Source organism: Nuphar pumila, chromosome 14 (genome assembly GCF_984573655.1).
Source record: "Nuphar pumila chromosome 14, dmNupPumi1.hap1.1, whole genome shotgun sequence".
NCBI lineage: Eukaryota > Viridiplantae > Streptophyta > Magnoliopsida > Nymphaeales > Nymphaeaceae > Nuphar > Nuphar pumila.
Genome location: NC_143262.1, coordinates 14,759,339 through 14,781,618, shown reverse-complemented (window position 1 = coordinate 14,781,618; position 22,280 = coordinate 14,759,339). Strand labels below are relative to the sequence as shown.

The following is a 22,280-nucleotide window of genomic DNA, read 5'->3' as shown; positions in this document are numbered from 1 at the left end:
AGTGTCAGTACGGTAGATCCCACAGGTCGGATTAGGTGTCCCTGCAAGATTTGTAAGAATAATCGATTTGTAGAACCTCATGGCGTTAGACATCACCTATACAGGAAGGGTTTTGTGAGTGATTATCAGAACTGGGCGTTTCATGGAGAAGAATTTAGAAACGATTTTGATGCACGAGTGAATGTGGTGCACGATAATCCATATACGAATTTGATATTTGATGCTACAGGAACAGAACTGGGTTCTGCTATGACTTCTAGTGATGTAAGAACTGTCATAGATGAAGAATCACCAAACGATGCAGCTAGTAAATTTTATGATTTACTTAAAGATGCTGATGAGCCACTTTGGAACGGTTGTGAGAGTCACACTATCCTGTCTGCAGTTCTTCAACTAATGAATTTGAAGTCCGAGTATAATTTGAGTCAATCATGTTTTGACCGTTTGTGCATGATTGTGAAGAATATGTTGCCTAAAGATGAGAAATTGCCACAAAATTTCTATCGTGCGAAAGTTATGGTCAACGCTCTAGGTATGGGTTACAAAAAGATTGATGCTTGTCCAAATCACTGCATGTTGTATTTCAAGGAGCAGGAAAACGACATATCATGCCCGTCATGTGGGCATCCTCGGTTCAAGCCAAAGACAAGAGGCAATGGTAGCACGAGATCAAAGGAAGTTTCATACAAGTCGCTCCGCTACTTTCCTATCACTCCTAGATTGCAGCGATTGTATATGTCTTCAAAGACAGCTAAACACATGAGATGGCATGCAAATAAAGTTCGACACGATGAAAACAAGATCACGCATCCTGTTGACGCTGAAGCTTGGAAGCACTTTGATCGTACTCATCAGAACTTCGCAATGGAAGTGCGAAATGTTAGACTCGGTCTATGTACAGATGGATTTAATCCATTTGGGGGTAGATCAACTCCATACTCATGCTGGCCAGTATTTGTAACTCCATACAACCTTCCACCAAGCTTGTGTATGAAACGTCCAAATCTTTTCTTGTCTCTGTTGATCCCTGGTCCGACCTCACCTGGCCAAAATCTTGATGTATATCTAAGGCCATTGATTGATGAATTAAAAGTACTGTGGGATGACGATGTTACCACGTATGATGTCCACAAAAAACAAAATTTCAACATGAAGGCCGCTGTTCTATGGACAATCAGTGACTTCCCTGCATATGGTATGTTATCTGGTTGGAGCACACATGGGAGGTTGGCTTGTCCGTACTGCATGGAGGATTCCAAAGCTTTTAGATTGAGGCATGGAAGGAAGCCTTGCTGGTTTGATTGCTATCGTCGATTTCTACCCAGCGATCATCTGTTCCGACGTCAAAAGAATGCATTTACAGCAGGCACAACTGAAATGGAAGGTTCATCCTCAAGATTGTCTGGCATAGAGATTTTAAGAAGATTGCGATACTTTCCAGATGTATTAACAGATGCCCGCAGTCCTACACCCTTCCGTGGATTTGGGAAGGAACACAATTGGACGAAAAAATCTATTTTTTGGGAACTACCGTATTGGCCGACCCTATTGATACGACATAATTTGGATGTGATGCATGTAGAGAAAAATGTGTTTGATAATGTGTTCAATACAGTAATGAATATTAAAGGAAAAACGAAGGATAATCCGAAGGCCCGTATGGATTTAAAATTAATATGTAAAAGACCAGAATTGGAACTCAAAGAGTATAATGGCAAAGTACTGAAACCAAAGGCGAAGTACGTGCTCGGACCTGATCAAATAAAACATGTATGTCAATGGTTGAGACAACTGAGATTTCCAGATGGATATGTCTCTAACATTGCTCGGGCTGTGAAGATTGACGATGGACAGTTATATGGGTTGAAGAGCCATGATTGTCATATATTTATGCAACGATTGATACCCCTAGCATTCCATGATATGTTAGACAAACCTATATGGGGGGTATTGTCTGAGTTGAGCGGATTTTTCAGAACATTGTGCGCATCGGAGGTCATTGTATCAGATGTAAAGAATCTCGAGGACTCTGTCATCACCACTGTTTGTCTGTTAGAAAAGATATTTACGCCAGCATTTTTCGATGTTATGGAACATTTGATCATACATTTGCCATATGAACTAAGGGTTGGTGGCCCTGTGCAATATCGATGGATGTACCCATTTGAAAGGTATATGTTTTTTTATATTTGTCTCTTTAATGACAGATATTTAAAATTTGAAATGTATATTCTTGTCAGATGCATGTTCGACCTAAAAAAAAAGGTTCGTAATAAAGCAAGAGTAGAAGGCTCTATTTGTGAGGCGTACACTTTAGAAGAGATTTTAAATTTCTCATCTATGTACTTCGAACCTCATATTTCAACACGTTACACATGCCCGCCCCATAACGATGATGGAGAACAAGTAACTGTAGCTGACAAGCTGTCGATATTTCAACGACTTGGGCATGCATTTGGTAGTTGCCGACCAAGGCTATTGACAGATCGAGAGCAAGATGCAGCACACATCAATATTCTTTTTAATTGTTCAGCGATCGACCCATACATCGAGTAAGTATATGTATATGCAACTCAATTATAAATCCTTTTATGTTCTATATGTGGATACATGGCTCGGTAATATAAGTATTTGTGGTTTGCAGACGATTTGATCTGGAGTTGCAAAGCAAAGTTTCACATCTCACTAATGCAGAAGTACAAAAAGAACGTGAAACTAAGTTTGTGGAGTGGTTGAAACAGTTGGTAAAGAAGCTAACATAAATTTTGTACTTATAAACAACACTAAGTTACTTAATTGATCGTGATCACAATAATTGTTTATGTCTGTGCGTAGGTTCACCATGGTGATGTTAAAGATCAAGGAATATGTGATTTAGAAAATGGTCCGACCAAAGTTGTGCAATGCTACAACGGGTATATCGTAAATGGTTATCGATTCCATACAAAAGACTACGGTATAAACAAATCAACGATAAATAGTGGCGTGTGTGTCAAGGGTAGCAGCTACGGTGAAAATGAACATGATTACTACGGTGTTATAGAGGAAATAATGGAGTTGACTTACTTAGGCATGAATAACAGGGTTACGGTATTCAAGTGTCATTGGTTTGATCCAACTGCAACAAGACTCGACAAAGCTTCAGGCATTGTGGAGGTGAATCATAAATCCAGGTTTGGAACATATGAACCATTCATATTAGCCTCGCAAGCTCAACAAGTTTATTATACTTCATATCCGAGTATAAAAAAGTCAGATAGAAATGAATGGTGGGCAGTTTGCAAGGTGAAATCCAAACTATACCCCGAGTATGATCAGTTACAAGAAGATGAGTTAGCTGAAGACAGTGATTACTATCAATCAGATGATGTCTGTGACTTCGCTTATGGTCACGATGTTGCGCATGATATGCATGTCATATCTCCATTGGCTGATGAAACATTCATAGAGGAATGTGATCCAAATGATGTACCAAGTGGATGGGCAAACAATGAAGAAGAAGAAGAAGAAGAAGAAGAAGAAAGTCAAACTAGTGACGAGGAAGAATTCTCAAGCTAGTGAGCAAAATCTTATACTACAAACCTCTATTTAAATGCATTGTAATACTTGATGTGAGTTGTATTGCAATACTTGGTGTGAATGATTAAAAATTTTATTTCAATGTATTGTAATACTTGATACGAATGATTCGAATGCATTGTAATACTTGATGTGAATGATTTCAATTATCTGAATGTATTATAATTTATGCAATTAACGAATGATTTGAATTAGTGCAATACTTGATGTCAATGATTTGAATTATTTGAATGCATTGCAATGCTTGATGTGAATGACTTGAATGCATTGTAATACTTGATGTGAATTATTTGAATGTATTGTATGACATATGTTATTTGTTAGAATATGGTTCGTGGAGGTTATAGTGGTTGCTCATCCAGTAGTAGCCAGGCTCAACCTTCATCTTCACGGGCTCCTGTGATAGGTATATCATATAACTAATTAGATGCTTGATTAGTTCAAATGCACATTCTCAGAACTTGGTGTGTATTTTTTTACAGATGATGTTGCGCCTGTACACGACCCACCTACACCAGTTGATCGCACAAGTCAACAGCCAACACAGGAAACAGGGTCTTCTCAGGCTGGCACAAGAAGACTCATTCGAATAGTGTATATCGATAATCGACCGTAAGTATTTTGTTTTCAATTATTGCATATCTTTTAAATATTTTATATTGATATTTACTGTGTAACAATTCATGTGCAACACGAGGTTTGAGCCACAAGAAGTAGTACGGGAGATTAGGAATTCACTTCTTCAACATCTACCAGGACCAGTTGCTCAATGAAAAGAGTACCCAAAGGAGGTATTAGACAGATTGTGGTCCTCATTCATGGTATACAGTTGTTCCTCATAGTTAATGTGTTTCATATTTAATTTATTTAAGCAATGTTTACTAACTTTCTGAAAATATTTGTAGGCTTCGAATCGCTTTGCAACTACGGTGGAAGAAAATGATGCAAGGAAGGTGTGGCAGAAGGTGGCTGCCAATCGATTTGCAGACATGCTGCACACTATGAAGACTGCAGCAAAAAAAGCATCTGCCGTAGTAGATGATCCATTACTGTGGAAGGGCCATGGTCCTATTACTATCAGGAGAGATTACTGGGATGAAATGTGCGATATGTGGGCGGGAGATGCATTTAAAAATCGCTCTGCGAAGGCTTCACAAAATCGATCGAAGATGCCCGAAGCCCATCTACACACAGGTGGATCTAAGACATTTGGGAGCCACCTAAAGAAAATGGTAACTCATCAATATATAATATTAATTTTATAAGTATTGTTGCAAATTTGTGTACTAAATCTTTTGTCATTTAACTTCGCAGGAAGCAGAAAAAGGAGGCAGTGTACCATATAAGGATGTGTTTGTAGAAACACATAAACGGAAGACCACGGGAGTCTTCGTATCAGAGAAGGCGAGAACGACAACGGTATGTATTAATTCTATTAATAATCATTGCAATATATATGCAAGTCATCATAATGTTATCATTAATTATTAATGAATACTTTAAACATTATTTTGTAGGAGGCATATGAGCAACAAATGGTAGAGCGATATGGCGAAGACGCTACTCAGCATCCATCATTTGATCCTACAGCATGGGTGACTGCAGCAGGTGAACCCAAAAAAGGTCGCGTGTTCGGGTTTGGGAGTAATATGAACACTTCACCAGTTATTGGTTCTTCCAGTTACGGCTCACCAACTTCTTGCGCCGACATAAGCTCCAAGCAGCCGACTATTCTTTCCGGTGATGATGTACGCGAGATCATTAATGAATCACTGAATAACTACTTCCAATACACCGTCGCCCCCTTTCTCCGAAATGAGATCAAGGCCGCTGTTCAGGATAGGGGATCTTCGATTCCAGGTCCCTCTCAGGTATAATCACATATATAGTTTTTTTGACTGTCTTAAAGCACATCTGAGCATGGTAGAATCACATATAGAGTTTTTCTAGATGCCTTAGAACACATATGAACATGTTATAATCACATATTCAATTTTTTTACTGCCTTAGCACACATATGAGCATGATAGAATCACATATATATATATATATATATTTAACTTTTTGTCTGTCTTAGAGCATATATGAGCATGATAGAATCACATATAAAGTTTTTTTGATTGCATTAGAACACATAAGCATGCTATAATCACATATTCAGTTTTTTACTGCCTAAGAACACATATGAGCATATTATAATCACATATTCTGTTTTTTGACTGCTTTAGCACACATATGAACATGCTATAATAACATATAGAGTTTTTTAACTGCCTTAGAACACATATGAACATGTTATATATCATTTATGATAGAATCACATATAAAATTTTTGGCTTTGCCTGCCTTAGAGCACATATGAGCATGCTATATTCACATATTCAATTTTTTTACTGCCTTAGCACACATACGAGCATGATCGAATCACATATATAGTTTTTTGCCTGCCTTAAAGCACATCTGAGCATGGTAGAATCACATATAGAGTTTTTTTCTATGCCTTAGAACACATATGAACATGCTATAATCACATATTCAATTTTTTGACTGCCTTAGCACACATATGAGCATGATAGAATCACATATAGAGTTTTTTTATTGCCTTAGATCACACATGAGTACATGATAGAATCACATATAGTGTGTAATTTATTTCATTATATTTTGTTTATCAATACTGACTGTTCTTTTCTTGTGTAGGCTGCTAGCGATAATCAGGGTAGTGGAGCTGAAGGGACAGATAAAGACAATGAACAAGAAGACGCACAAAATCTTGGCGATGATTAGAGGACTGTGTTGAAGAAGTTCTATTTTTTTTATTTTTCCTAATTGTAATTGTTGAATTGTAAATAATTAAACTTCTTAGTTTTAAGGTGGAACGATTAATTATTATAGATACTTGTTATATGAATTTTTTTGTGTGGTTTGTTTTTTATTTACAGGAAATATAAATTGTACAGGAAATATAAATTGTACAGTTCTCGGTAATTACTTTTTAAATAATTTTTTTTTGATTTTTTTTCGTTTTTGCGACGGATTAGCGACGGATGATTCCGTCGCTATTCATATTAATCTAGCGACGGCTTAGCGACGGAATTAAATCTGCCGCCACGCCGTGGTCGCCGTTTAGTACCGGCGGATTGGCGACGGAATATAGCGCTCGTTATTCCGTCGCAATTAGCGACGGACTTGGCGACGGAATTATTCCGTCGCCAGTTAGCGTCGAAATATTCGCGACGTAAGCATACTGTCGCCGCGTTGTCGCTAATCCGTCGCTAACATGGTTAGCGACGGATTAGCGACGGAATGTGGTCGTCGCTAATCTACTGCTTTGTTGTAGTGTATATATATATAATATATATATATATAACTACTGTCAAATAGAGTTCTTGAGCACGTGCATTTAAACTTAAATGATAAGGCAAACATTGTCCATTCTGATGAATGACAATATATCATGGCATAAGTTCAAGTGTAATAAAGAACTGGTGAAAAAATATGCAGCTTGCAGTGAGGCGTGTATGCCTCAAGGCGTATGAGGCGTGCGCCTCAAGGCTTTTGCGCTTTATGCTTGCACCTCAAGGCACAAAGCCCCTCGCCTTGAAGCGAGGCATGCTTTTTGCTCCTTGAGGCACACTTTTAATAACACTGGTCTGGAGTATTTATATTGAATCTAGATTTGGTTCCAAAAAGGATTTGCACGTTGAATTTTAAAGATCAAACTTGGTGAGTCTTAACAAATATGCTGGATCCAATAATTCTTTTTTTTTTTTGGATGATCAAGCTGGGGGATTAAGACCCCCTCCTTCCCAGTAGAGAAGCCCTACTAGTGGCTATACCACTCAGGCAGTTATTCAACCACCAATACCGGTGGGGTTTGAACTTGCAACGTCCCATCACACGGTGACTTGCACAAACTGCTTCTACCAAACAGACGGAGCCCAGCGTTGTCGCTGGATCCAATAATTTGCATTGTTGAATCAGAAATAGATCCTTACATTAGAATGCTATGAATCCAAATCTAATGAGACATGGTCCACAGTACTTATATTGGATTAAATCAAATTAAGATCTAGATTTGGATCCACTGATGGGAAAAGAGGGTTTCTCGTGATCTCATGGGAGAGAGAGAGAGAGATCCCACGGGATTAAAAAACTATCTGAAAATCCCACTTCTGGTATATAGGGATGGCAGTGGATCGGGCCGGGGCGGGTGACAAGGTCTCCACCCCCGCCTTGTCTCAAAATCCAAACCTCTATCCCCGCTTTCATCCATGCACGGGGATGGATTTTAACCTTCACGCCCGCCTCCATCTCCGGTCCAAACGAGGCGAAGCGGGGGCTCCGTTTCCCCTTGGTCTATTGGCATCCCTTGGAAGGATTGGGGATGGGGCGGAGCAAGGCGGGGGATCAGGACGGGGACGGGGCTGGGCGGGAGAAAGCATAAGTCCATCCCCGCACGGGGATGGATTTTAACCTTCATCCCCACCTCCATCCCTGTTTCATGCCCTTCATCCCCGGTCCAAACTGGGCAAGGCGAGGCGCGGGCCCCCGTTTTCCCTCAGTCCACTGCCATCCCTACTGGTGTACGAGAAACTCAATTTTCAAGATTGGAGAATCACACTTCCTAGTTTTTTAAAGAATCACCCTTCTCATTTCTCTAGAACATGCTTCCAGTAAAAAACCTTGCATCTTCATTTTGTTCTGAAACCATTAATTTTCCGCTTCCTAAGCATGCTTCTGACTTTACTATGACGTTTCTCATTAACTCTGTTTTTTACTTCATATTTTACAAAATATTTCTCTATCTGTTGTTTACTAAACATAGCTTCTCTCACTTCATTTTAAGCATTCTTTTGACTACATACAATGGCCATTATTACCCTAACGCTCTCTAGGATTTGTGCATGTGAAGTCAGAGATCAACATGGTGGTATGATATTCTTCCCCACGTCGAAATATTTTAGTATTTAGGCCATCTCAGAGATAAAATGATGACAGTATGGTATTCATTCCTACACTGAAAGATGGAAGAAATTTAGATCCTACTAAAAGAAAAGGTAACAATGACACCGACAGAAACACTTGCATAGTCAAACACAGTCGTGCAGATGCAAAACTATTCTCTGGAAAATGAAAAGGATTGAAGTCACTCTAAACGCATCAAGGGAAGACGCAGAAAGCCAGTGGAACTTCATATTTAAGAAATAATGTCGACATTAATCTGATTTATTTGTCTCCTAATGAGAATCTCCAAGCCAGCCAAAGCCTTAAAGCACCTCTATGTAAAAATCAACGATAAGAAAGTCATTTGCCATGGAACATGTATGAAGTTCCATAAGAAAGCAAAGATGTTGGATGAACTGGAGAATCTCAAAGCCAGTCAAAACCTTAAAGCATCTCAATGTAAATTAAACCATATCATACAACCATTTGCCACGCATGTATAAGTTTCATATGAAAAAGAAGATTCTGAAGTTGATGAACGATCATTATGATCACCGAATTCTTTTGTTACTTAGTCACATGTTAAAGTTTGGTAATTCATCACCAAACTATACAAAGGCATGCATGCATATCTTGTTGACTCCATTATATCGCCCGTAGACAAGGACAAGAAAATCTAGTCATGTCCTTGTTTACAATATACATTAAAATGTTGTGTCTAGCTATTGGAGGGAGTCCTACCTCTTGCAGCAAGAAAAAACTGAAAGAAAAGAACTGAAAAGTGAACACCCAAGCTGTGGCAAAGAGAAACCGGTGTCACATTGTAACGCCCTAAAATAGTAACCCAAAAATTTAGGAAAAACTTAAAACCTTTTTTTTCTTTGAACTCTAAACAGCGAAAAACATTATTTTCATGCGGGGTTAAACAACTTTGGAATGGTTACAGGTAGATATATTTTACGATTGAGAACCAAAATAATTTATATTTCTAAAAATATCATTCAAAAATGCGATAGTAAAATGGACAGAGTAGCAATTATACAAGTACTTAGGATAAAAATGGAATAATATCCTAAGTCTAGCCCTGGATCCTCAAAGGTTCTAGTTCTCGACGCCACTCCTGCATCACACCATCCACCGTCAAGCATGTTAGTCACCTGAAATCCTTTTAAAGGGTCAAACTTGTGAAAGCATACATAATATTAAAGTAATCATTTACATACAAAATGTAATGTCAGATTCAATTCTAAGATAGCTTATCAAATATAATATGACATCTCTCATGCATATTTTCAATCTAAAACTATATGAGTAATAATCTTTGTTTCTCTTTATTACAGTCTTCTCGGATACGTGGGGAAAACGATCATCTCAGACAGTTGCAATAATATGAGAGTATATTATTCATGTGTTGTACTTTTACCTGGGTGTCGAACTAAGCAAGACCCAAGTAGGCGGCTTATGACTGAGAGAAAATCTGCATTGGCATATATATGATGTAGGATACATCCTAAACTTACTGTAGTAGTTGGGAATCTATCGCCTAAAATATATTGATAACGTTGTTCTCCTAACCTTCGAGTGACTGGAGACCTTTAGGATGCCTTGCTCTCATAAAAACAATATTGTCACTTGAGGCTTGTACCTCATACCTCTTCAAGTAGACCACATGTCTGAATGAGTTATAAGGTTCTTATTAAAGGATCTCATCATTGTGTGTGTCTCGTATCATTGGGAAATTTGAGGTTAAATAACTCAATACCCTTCTAGGATAATCATAATTCATTTGTAGGTACCCAACCCATTCAAACATCGCTCGGGCGCTTTTTGCCCATATGAGCACTTCGCCTGTGAAGGCGATCTCAACATTATGTGTATGTGTGTATTTACATATCCACCACGATATGATGCTCCGTTTTGGCACCCCACGGGTTGTATCAACCCAAACTCGTGTATAAGCCAACATAAGTGCATGTATGTCCATATTATATCATGTGTCATATACACTACATGTCTAATGGCATTGTACAAGTTTTTTAACCCTTGGCTTCAATCTAAGCCCACATATATAAAAATAGAGCATCATTTCATGTGTCATAAAAAGCGGACATAAATTCATGCTTCATGTCTTGATGGATTGCATAAACCCTAAATTCTATCATAAGTCATGCATATATGTACCACAATTATTTAATAACTTGGCATGCAAATATAGGGTGAGCAAGGCTCATAAAAACTCATACACATGCAAAAAGCTCATAATTATGTCAAAGCTCGTAAATACTTTAAGGGTTCGTAAAAGCTTGTGAATATTTCAAAAAAATTGTAAATATTTGTAAAGCTCATAATCAAGAAGCTTGTAAATATTTCTAAATCTCGTAAATATTTCAAGAAGCTCATAAATATTTTTAAAGTTCATAAATATTTTTAAAGCTCGCAAATACTTCAAAAAGCTCATAAATATTTCTAAAGCTCGCAAATACTTCAAAAAACTCATAAATATTTTTAAAGCTCACAAATATTTAAAAAGTTTGCAAATATTTTTAAAGCTCATAAATACTTCAAAAATCTTGTAAATATTTCTAAAACTCGCAAATACTTCAAAAAGCTAGTACATATTTAAAATGTTCATAAATGTTTAAAAATCTTATAAAAGCTTAGGATTTATCCAAGGAGCTCATAAAAAGCTTGTACCTAATACTTCTTGCATTTTCCATATATATTCACAGGCATATGAAAACTAGCTTATTTATATATTATATAATTATCCAAAACTAACTGTGTAAGGATTCTACCTTGGGGCTCATGTGGGACTTCGATGATTGGGAAAATATTGAGGTGGAAGAGGCTCAATTCACAGCAAAGGCGGCAACTTTGATGGTGGTGGCAGCGGCTACCCGAGTGGTGTCATAAATCCAACAAGGTGGCGACACTCGGGCAATGCCGCAATTGCCAGAGAGAGAGAGAGAGAGAGACTTCTCCCTTTTATAGGAGAGGGGAGGCATGCAGGTGGCGGGGGAGGTGAACTCTGTGCCGCCCGTGAAAGAGGGAGGCGGCATGGGAAGAGACCTCTCCTCCCCCTCTCTCTCTCTCTCTATGGTTTCCACAAAAGAGGGAGGCAGTAGGGGAAAGAACCCCTACCCCATCCTCTTTGATGAGGCCAAAAAAAGGGGAGGTGGTGGGGGATTGACTTCCCCCTTCCCCCCCCCCCCCCTTTCCCTGATTTACAGGGCGGTCGTGGTGGCCGTCTCACCACCATGGTTGTTGCCTCTTGCTTCAGCCACTGTGCTAGGTGGCACAGGGCTGTTGTGGTGGTGGCTCCACCGATGCAAGGACAACCTCCATCCCTATTCTCCGCAGGACATCGACCAAGATCACTACTTCCATCTCTTCGGTGCCTAGCACGATTGAGACCAAAGCCTTGAGCAAAACCCCTAAAATTTTACATGGTGAGAGGCAAAATAAGAGACCAATTATGTACCTTACACGAAAGTTCCCTCGAAAGTCTCTCTCTCTCGCACACACACACAGTCAAAGAGAGACCTTAGGGACACTGATGAGAGGGGAGGAGGGTACTGATGGTTTCACTGCCACCAACAATGTTGTCGTCAGTCAAACCAAGGCGAGTGACCACCGTAGAGAGAAAGGTGGAGCAAAGCGCCACCATCGCCATCCTGCAAAGGGAGTCGCAGAGAGAGATGTGGTTTGTGTTAAGCTATATCAACAAATAAGGAACATAAATGTGAAAGGGAAATTAACGTGGTTCGGCTATGATAGCCTACACCCATGATGTCAAAGATGGTGATTTTCTTTCTGATCGAGAGAAAAACTAGTTACATTAGATCTCTTATTTATACATATATCACACGGTTTCACTAGATAATCTCAACCTCTTATTGAGGAGACGATAGAGATAATGAGGGAGGTTAAACTGTGAGGATACCACCCGGATACTGCGTCAAATGTGCTGACACTGCACACGACACCAGTCCAGATAGAGTAAAACTAATACTCCCCCTCAAGCTGGTGGGCTGATATCGATCGGCCCCAACTTGCCACACATTTCTTCAAAGCGATTCTGACTCAATGCTTTGGTGAGTATGTCTCAAGCTGTTGTTCACTCTAGACGAATAGAGTGTTGATGAGTTTTCCTTGAATCTTCTCACGTATGAAGTGGAAATCTGCTTTTCGTGTTTAGTTCGCTCATAGAAAACTGGATTTGCGGCAATATGAATGGCCGCCTTGTTATCACACTTCAATTGTATTTGTGTGGATGTCACGATCCCCATGTCTTCAAGAAGAGACTTCACCCATATGAGCTCACATGTAGTTAAGGTCATGGCCCTATATTTAGCCTCAGCACTGAAACAGACTACCACAATTTGCTTCTTGCTTCTCCATGTCATGAGATTTCCTCCTACGAATACACAGTACCCTGTAGTCGATCTCTGGTCATTTGGGTCCCTTGCCCAGTCGGCGTCGGAATACCCTACTATGTCAGTATGACCATGTCTCTTTAGTAATATGCCTTTGCTCGGGGTGGCCTTGAGATATCTTAAAACTTTATATGCCGCTTTGAGATGAGGAACTCTTGGAGAGTGCATAAACTGACTTATTAGGTTCACAACATAAGAGATGTCGGGCCTGGTCACAGTCAGATATATCAATCTCCCTATCAAGCGTTGGAAGCTCCCAACGTTTGTAATGAGTTCTCCATCATCTTTGAGAATTTTGCGATTCATTTCCATGGGTGTCTCTATTGGCTTTGTTCCAAGCATCCCAGTTTCTTTTAAGAGATCTAACGTATATTTGCGCTGACATATAAATATTCCTGGATCGGAGTGGGCGACTTCTATGCCCAAAAAATATCACAACTTTTTGAGATCTTTGATTTCAAATTTTTTTGTTGAGGTTTTGCTTTACCTCCTCCATGCCTCTCTTGTCATCCCCCATCATAATAATGTTGTCTACGTAAACAAGGATGATGATGATGTCAGAGACACGTTTGGCGATAAACATGGAGTGATCGGTGCTACTTCTTTGGAATCCTTGTTCAAATAGTGCTTCGCTCAATTTTGTGAACCAAGCTCTTGATGATTGCTTCAGGCCGTACACTGATTTCTTTAATCTACATACGTTGTTCAAATTATGGGTTCTTTTGAAGCCTGGGGGTAGGTCCATGTACACTTCTTTCTCGAGGTCAGCATGGAGGAATGTGTTCTTCACGTCGAGTTGGTACGTGTCCCATCTCCTATTTGATGCAACAAAAAGGAGGATTCTGATGAAATTCATCTTAGCGACTGGAGCAAAGGTCTCATTGAAGTCAATGCCTTCAATCTGAGTGTAGTTTTTTGCCACTAGTTTGGCTTTGAAGCGTTCTATGCTACCATCACTGTTATACTTTGTTTTATAAGTCTACCTGCATCCAATGGGCTTTTTACCTACAGAAAAAGAGACAACATCCCAAGTGTGATTTTTTTCAAGAGCAGAGAGTTCATCTTGCATGGCCCTCTTCTAATGAGGTTGTGAGTCGGCTTTTTGGAAGGACTTTGGTTCTATTTGGGAATAGGTAGCTGCTAGAAAATTTAGGTATTGGTTGGACATCTTATGAAGGGATATATATTTTTCGATGGGATGATGAGTGGAGTTGGAGGTGAGGTAGGTATAATAATCTCGTAAATGTGCTGGAGCTTGAGTGGTCTGAGTGAACCTTCTGATGGGTTTGGTTTCAACCATAGGTTGTGATGGTTGAGTGCTAGGATCGGGCAAAGATGGAATGGTGACATTTGGTAATGGATGTCGCTCGGTATGAGTGGATTGGGAGGCTTCGGCATTGTGGATGTTGGGTAAAACAAGTTCAAAAACTTGGGTATTGGTGGACTCTCCTTGAGGTTCATACTCCAATTTATCCGAGTTGGTGTTCTGAAAGAACGGCTCATGCTAAAAAAATTGCACATCACGAGAAATATAAAGTTTGTTCTGTTGTGGGTCAAAACACTTATAGCCTTTTTTGACAAAAGAGTAGCCCAGGAAATACATTGACGGCTCGCCTATCCAATTTGTCCTTATCCTTGGTGTGTAAATGAACGTAACAAGTGCAGCAACAAAGTTTTAGATGAGCAATGGAGAAATTCTTTCCACGCAATATATGCATGGGGCTCATGCCTCCGATGTTTTTGCTCGATAACCTGTTTATGGTATAGCAAGCAACCGCCAAGGCGTCAGACCAAAATTGTTTTGAGACATTGGTTTGAAACATGAGGGCTCTTGCAACATTCAACAAGTGTCGATTCTTGTGCTCAACGACCCCATTTTGTTGAGGTGTGCCAGTACATGTGTTCTGGGGTAGGATTCCATGTTGACTGAGGTATTCTCTAAATTTCTCACTGATGCACTCTCCTTCATTATCGGATCAGAGAGTTTTGATGTGGATGCCAAACTGCCTATGAACCATATTGCAAATTTTTTTGAAAACATCAAGGACCTCATCTTTTTTTTTGTAAAAAATAAATCCATGTAGTTCTCGAACAGTCATCATTGAATGTAACAAAATACTTGAAACTGAAATATGAAACGGAGGGGGACTGGACCCAAAGCGTCAGAGTGGACCAGCTCAAAGATGTTCTTACACCTATCTTCAGAAACATCAAATGGAAGTCTTGTTTTCTTTGCGTATTGACATGCATCACAAGATGTATTTGTCTCAATGACTAAATCAAGAAGTAAAGCTTTTAAAACCCGATCGAATGGATAACCAAATTTGCAGTGCCATAGCCTGCTTTTGTCAGCCTTCTTATTCACCAACATGGCCTTAGTTTCTTTGTCCAAAATGTAGAGTCTATTGACTTTCGTTCCTCTACCAATCATTTTCTTCATCTTGACATCCTAAAAAATCACCTCTTTAGCCGAAAAAATCACATCACAATTATGGGATCTAGTGATCTTACTGACGGATATGAGATTTACTGGGAACTTAGGTATGTAAAGGATGTCAGGAGTTTTCATGCTTTATAAAAAATTCTGAGTTCCCTCGCCTTGAACAGGCACAAGGGTACCATTTTCTATGCGCACAGGGTTAAGGGGTGTGTCATTGACTGACATAAGCCAATCGCGGTGTCCGATCATGTGATCCATGGCACCAAAATCTATGATCCATCTGTCTTCGAGTGAACTAACAGTGAGAGCAATATGAGACATACTTGAGGGTTCGTTTTTATCATCCATCACTGTTCTTATTGCTAAGTTAGCTTTGTTGAATTACTTAAGGAGTCTGGCAAGATCATCCATGTTTATTTCTGAGGCTAGAGGCTCCTTGATGTTCTGATTATTGAGACAAGCTGGTCGACCGATAATCTCCCAACGTCGGTCTTTGGAGTATCCAAGTTTGTTACAGTGTGCACATTTGAGTTTCACACGTTCTCTGCCATGGCTTCTATCGTTGGAATTGGGCTTGTCGGGGTTGTTGTTGGACTTCGATGCGTTTTGCACCATGAATGCCGATTTCTCATGAGCATTATCGTTGCTGGCTTTGTTTTTTGTCTCCATTACTTACGCCTAGTCTCCTTACGTTGTATGATGACACACACATTGTTGAAGGATACTGGTGTGTTTGACATCAGAATTTGGCTCCGTAAATTATCGTAACTATCATGTAAACCAGTAAGAATTTTAAAAACTTTATCTTCCTCTGCTTGTTGTTTGAGTACCGTTATGTTAGTAGTGATGGGCCGGTATTGGCTCAGTTCATCGATCATCTCACGCAAATCGCCAACGTATTCGTGAAAGGGTCTTTCATCCATTTGAAGCTTTGAGATTTGTTGTTGCAGTTGATACACTCATGCCATGTTGTTCTGTTGTCCGTAGACCTCGACTAGGGATTGCCACAACTCTTGGGCCGTGTTGTGAAAGAGGAAGCCTTCGGCTAGTTTTGGCTCCATTGAGTTTAGGAGTCAAGACATAACCAAGTAGTTTCTTTTTTTCCATTTATCATAGGTGGTGTGCTCTCTGGCAGGGGCAAGGTTCTTTCCATTGATGAACCCGAGTTTGCCTTTCCCGCTTAAGTAGAACATTGTAGCTTTCGACGATGACAGGTAATTGGTACCATTGAGGAATACCATGGTGATCCTGAGCATGGGATTTTGCTCCTGCACCACAGTCTTGGTGATGGAGTTACAATGTTGCTCGTTGGTAGGGATGTTGGTGATATTGGCGTCGTCGCTCATGGTTATGATCCAAGAAAGAAGATCAATCTCCAACCCGCTCTGATACCATGTTAAGCTATATCAACGAATGAGGAACATAAATGTGAAAGAGAAATTAGCGTGGTTAGGCTATGATAGCCTACGTCCACGATGTCAAAGATGGTGATTTTCTTTCTGATCAAGAGAAAAACTGGTTACATAAGATCTCTTATTTATACATATATCACACGGTTTCACCAGATAATCTCTAGCCTCTTAACGAGGAGACGATAGAGATAAGGAGGGAGGTTAAACCACGAGGATACCACCTGGATATTGCGTCAAGCTGACGGTTGCACGTGACACGGGTCTAGATAGAGTAAATCTAATAGTTTGTACTAAGGGAGAGCCTGAGCCCCAAGGGGGAGAAGAAGTTTTTTTTGTTTTTCTAAAAGCCCAAAACTTATAATGTTCAAATATTTAAAGGCTATCAGTGTGAACCATCCGATCAATAAATCGGACGGTTCACGTGAGACTGATTAGACCAGCCCAAAACAAGGGCCCTGGTCGAACGCACTTCTCTCTCTCTCTCTCTCTCTCTCTCTCCATATATATATATATATATATATATATATATATATATATATATAGAGAGAGAGAGAGAGAGAGAGAGAGAGAGAAACTCCACCAGAGGCACGCGTCGGAGCACCGCCGGAGGCCTCTCGTTTACCACCCGCACCGGACGCCTCTCGTTCCCCCCAAGCCTGAGATGAGCACGCATCGGAGGAGCTCCGTCGAAAGAGTCGAGCTTCCTCTGTCTCTCTGGAGCCCTCTTTCTGACGCCCTCTCTTTCCCTCTCTCTCTCTCTATAGCCCTCTCTTTTCTTATAGGTTGAGCAGATGCTGTTGGTTTTTCTCATGGCTTTAGTTGATTTTGTAATGTTGGTTGATCATAGGGTTTGGGTTTATGACTGTTATTGGCATATGGGTTCTGTATCTGTTAGATTTTCAGTCTTTTGGTTAGGATTTAGATGGTTCCAGGCTTCCAGCTGATTTTCAAATTGAGGGTGTAGGCTTTCTGTGGCAGTATTTGGTTTGGGGCTTCTAATTGGTAATGGTATTTGGTTTTAACAATCAAGAGCTGAGAACATATGCTATCAGTTCTCAATGTTGGTGTTCTGTGGGCTCTAATTTAACCACTTTGGTGATGGTTAACGAGTTTGCGGCATTGCTCTGCTCTTGATTGCTGTGGGTAGTAGCACGTATATAGCTTTGCAGAGATTGTTTGGTGCATGGGGCTTTGGATTTTTCCAGATGGATGAGAGGTCCTAGGTTATATCCTGCTAACTTGTATATAGGTCTTTGTAAGAATTTTATCAAATTGAACCATTGTTATGCTTGTCATACTTGAAATATCTCCAATGGAAGTGAACTAATGGTTATGATTAAGTTAGCTTTGGGCATTTTAGCTGAAAATCAGGTAAATAAAAAAATGGATTTCGTAAATAAAAAAAATGAAAGTGTTGTATGTTATGTAACACGGGTCCTTCAAAAACTGAGGTTGTTGTTTGATCGGATTGTTTCATTTGATGAAGCAAATTTTAGGTGGCTTTTTTATTGTTTCTCGCTCTCTTTTTTTTTTTTTAAATGGATGTGTTTAATTTTATATATTGTGCATTCGTTGTGGCTTCTGTTTAGCTTTTACTCTTATCTCTGTCAATGTAATGTTTGTCATCAATTTTCAGTGGATATGTAGGTGCTGTGATTTCTTCTCTGCTTGGAATGTCAAACGGAAACTATGGAAGATTGCCACTTGGTATATGCTTGCAGTTTGTGACCGCATTGGTGCCACTGCTATGGATATCTTACATACCCATATCAATGTCTATAGAAGGGAATAAGGTGGCTAGAGAAGGCAGAAATGCAATATGCTATGATGGTATTTCAGTCTATGACAGTTGGTTGATTATATTTTACTTTGAGGAACAATTTTATGTGAAATATTAAGGGGCTGAGGGATGCCCAGATGAATTGGTATCTGGGAAAGCCGAACCAGAAGAAAGTTGATAATGAAATTATATTTGTTTCTTTCCTATTCAACAATTCTGATTCTTTCTTTTAATATATTTTACCAAGTTCTCATTGGCTTTGAATGAAAATATCTGAGTCTCTTCAATAGTCAACTTGTACTAAGAGAAGGCTTGTGTACGTTATTTACACTGTTGCTTTGGCCTTGCAGCAAGAGTTACACCAACCCAGGTATCAAACTCGTTATCTCCACCTTGAATGTCTTAAACCGATCCACCTAACCAGGTGTATGGAGCTCTTGTAAGCTTATGAATCAAGCAACAATCTCTGCTCTTCAGGATGTTCATAATAGGTGGTCTATATCTTTGGCTGGATATTTGCATATTTCATTATTTGAAAGAGCAATACCCTCGCCATTTGGTTATTCCAAGAACGTTCCCATCATAACCAATAAAGTCCGAACAGGTTTTCATATGGACCCAAATAATGCCTCGCCACATGAAGGGAAGAGAGACAAAAAACTAGGCAAGTGGTCTTTCAAACCATGCACACTCTTATGTGTAAAATGCTCAAACAGCATAAGAAACAACAATGAAGGGACTCATCTCACTCCCTATAACCAGCAATGAAGGTACTATATCTTTACCAGACAACTTGCATCAATGAAATCCCTAGGGGTTTGAAGATAAGGATGGCTTTGGGGATGAGTGGAACCGATTTGGTTCTAAGAAAGGGCAGAGGAAACAGTTATTGCACACTTGAAGATGCAGAATTGGTAAGCACATATGCTATTTTTCAGATTGTTTTACATATAACAAATCACAACATAATGTGCAAGAATTAAACGAATGTATAGTCTTCGGGCAAGAAGGGGAAAATAAAATGTCCAAATACAACATAGTAAACTATGTCTAATACATTAGATTCTGCTCACTATCAGACTACTCTTGATACTCCTTTTATCAAGTTGCAATCAGCCTGATGCTGAAGACCCCTTGGACAAAAGCTTACAGTAACGTTTCAACTCTTCACCAGTCTGTACTTCTAAGCTCAGATAAGAGCACTCCAAACAGCTCCATCTCCTTCATGCATAGTTTATGCACATCTTTGATCTTCTCGACTGACTTGCAAATGCCGCTGCAACCCCTGTCAATAGATACGACAGACACGTTTTCAGCCTGAATAACGCCTCGAGATTTCTAATCTTTCAAAAATAAGCGAAAATTTAACTTTTCTTTTTAAACTTGACAGTCAAATCCTTTTTAACTCGGGTTCAAACCTCGAGCGGGTTACATTTCAAAAGTTTTGACAACTATTTTTATAAAAATGCCACGACATTCCTAAAACATTCTTTCTTTTCTTAACAGAGTAAATGATTGTAAACCTTTAAATGATTCTAAATTCATTTTACAAAAAAGAGTGTAGTATGAAAGTTCCTACAAAATTCTAGGAAAGTAAACAAAAAAAACTGAATCATGTCGTTGTCCCGTTTAGCATCATTTATCACCTAAACAAGTTAGAATATAATATGTCAAACTCCCAATCAGGTAGGTACAAATATTTCAAATAGTTGTAAACATCATATTATACAGGTTACCAACTAATATAACATGTATACATTTGTAAAAGTATGCATTCAATAAGTCAGGGTGTCATAAATGATTGTCAGAAATGTCTACCTTGTCGAACCATGATAGCATCAGTGGTTGGTATTGTTAAGTTATGCCAACTAGCAATTATACAATCCAATGATTTTGTATAATTAGACATGCATTTTCATTTCAAGTAAGAGACTTTGTTTCTATATTAATCTCATGTGCGGGTATGCACATGATGATACATAGATTAGGCTGAGATCATCCGGAGGGTTTATTATGACATGTATTTTACCCCAAATGACTAGCTGATCTACTCCAAAGGGAACGATATAATAATCGAGAGAGAACTCTTCATAGAGCAACTCCCAAAGATGGGTCATACAAGGATATAACCTAACATTATGCAAAACTAGTGAGATCTACCACCTAAGATAATTATTGGTAGTCTTTTGTCTTAACTCCGATGACTGGAGACGCTGAATTATTGTCACTCGATGAACATGCTTACGTAACAACAATGTCATCAAAACTTGTATCATCTACCACCTCTTTAGGTAGCCAATAAATGTGAATGGGTTAATGGATCATCTTTATTAAGGGGTTGTACCATTTATATTATACCATTTATAGCGTATGTCGTAACTTGGCATCAAGCTACCTCTTTGGGTAGGTTCCCAAGGTTTAGTGTATTAATTTAACCCATTCAAAATGCTCTGATTTATTTAAACTGATCGAGTATCTTGCCTGTGAAGGCGATCCTCAGTTTTAAGTGTGCATGTGGTTTTTCATAACTTGGTGCATTGTCGCACCCTATGAGTTGTCAGAAACCCCCAACTCATTATGAGCATTAATTATACAAGCATGCCTCAATGTCTTATAGTATATAACAATAATACGCATGCCACATAAGCCTTTATAATTATCTAAGGCTTCATACTGGCTCCATCGAGCCATATGCTCCATTATGATCAATCAGGTATGTGTGTGCATGTCTCGCATGACTGATAGCACCATACGATATCATGTTTTATTATGGACAACCTTCCATAATGTACTAGTATGTCTTATGCCACTTTGCACTTACAATATTTATAACAGTTCATACATTCATAGTATTTCAACATGCATAATATATCAGGTAGTAGTATTGCATAATTTCTCTGTCATGCATGCATACCATAATCAACATTTGATAATACCTCATGACGTACATGCAAGTTTGCTAACTCGTGTGTCTTGATGAGAACCGGGTCCCATTTGAACCTCCTAAGCACTTAGCAACGACTCACAAAGCATAAGCATAGCGTAAATAGGACCTCTGGCTTTTCTTTAGGTTGATTCATTTGAATCTCGGGCTTGACTGCCCTTACCCAAGCCAAAAAAATCAAGAAACTACCCTCAGATGCCCGGGAGTCGACTTTGTTGGAATCAAGGGTCGACTCTGGTGGCAAGAGTCATAACACATACAAGAGAGTTGACTCTCTGTGTGCAGGAGGTCGACTCTCTGTGTGCAACGGGTCTGATTTGTTCATAATGGTTGACTCTCAAAATCACAAGAGTCTACTCTTTTTATTACAGAAGTCCAAAGGAACCAATAAGGTTCAACTCCTCAAACGACAGGTCGACTCTTTTGCCTGCAGAAGCATGTAGGGATCAGAAAGGGTAGACTCTTTAAACCAAGGGTCAACTCTTTCTGTCTCCAAGGGTTTTCAACCCAAAAAAGGTTGACTCTTAAGTTTTGCATAATGAGAGAGGGTTGACTCTTTGTTAGTCTTAGGGTTTCAGGCTTACAAGGAGTCGACTCCTATTTACATGGGTCGACTCTCGAGCCTTCTCTGTGGCGAGTTAGCAAGGGTCGGCTCTTGTTAATGTAGAAACTTGAAAAGTATTTCGGCAGTACTTTTGCTCCTAAAATGCATTCTTTTCACAACATACTTCGACTAACGACT

At 39.3% G+C, this 22,280-nt stretch overlaps 1 protein-coding gene across 1 annotated transcript; it reads left to right on the top strand.

The window, feature by feature from the left end:
- Window positions 1-5,196: 5,196 nt before the first annotated feature.
- Window positions 5,197-6,482, top strand: LOC149816471 (uncharacterized). The gene is made up of 2 exons (XM_089988115.1): window positions 5,197-5,450; window positions 6,280-6,482. The coding sequence occupies exons 1-2, from the start codon at window positions 5,229-5,231 to the stop codon at window positions 6,364-6,366; spliced, it is 309 nt and encodes a 102-aa protein (XP_089844241.1). The 5' UTR covers window positions 5,197-5,228; the 3' UTR covers window positions 6,367-6,482.
- The last annotated feature ends 15,798 nt before the right edge of the window (window positions 6,483-22,280 follow it).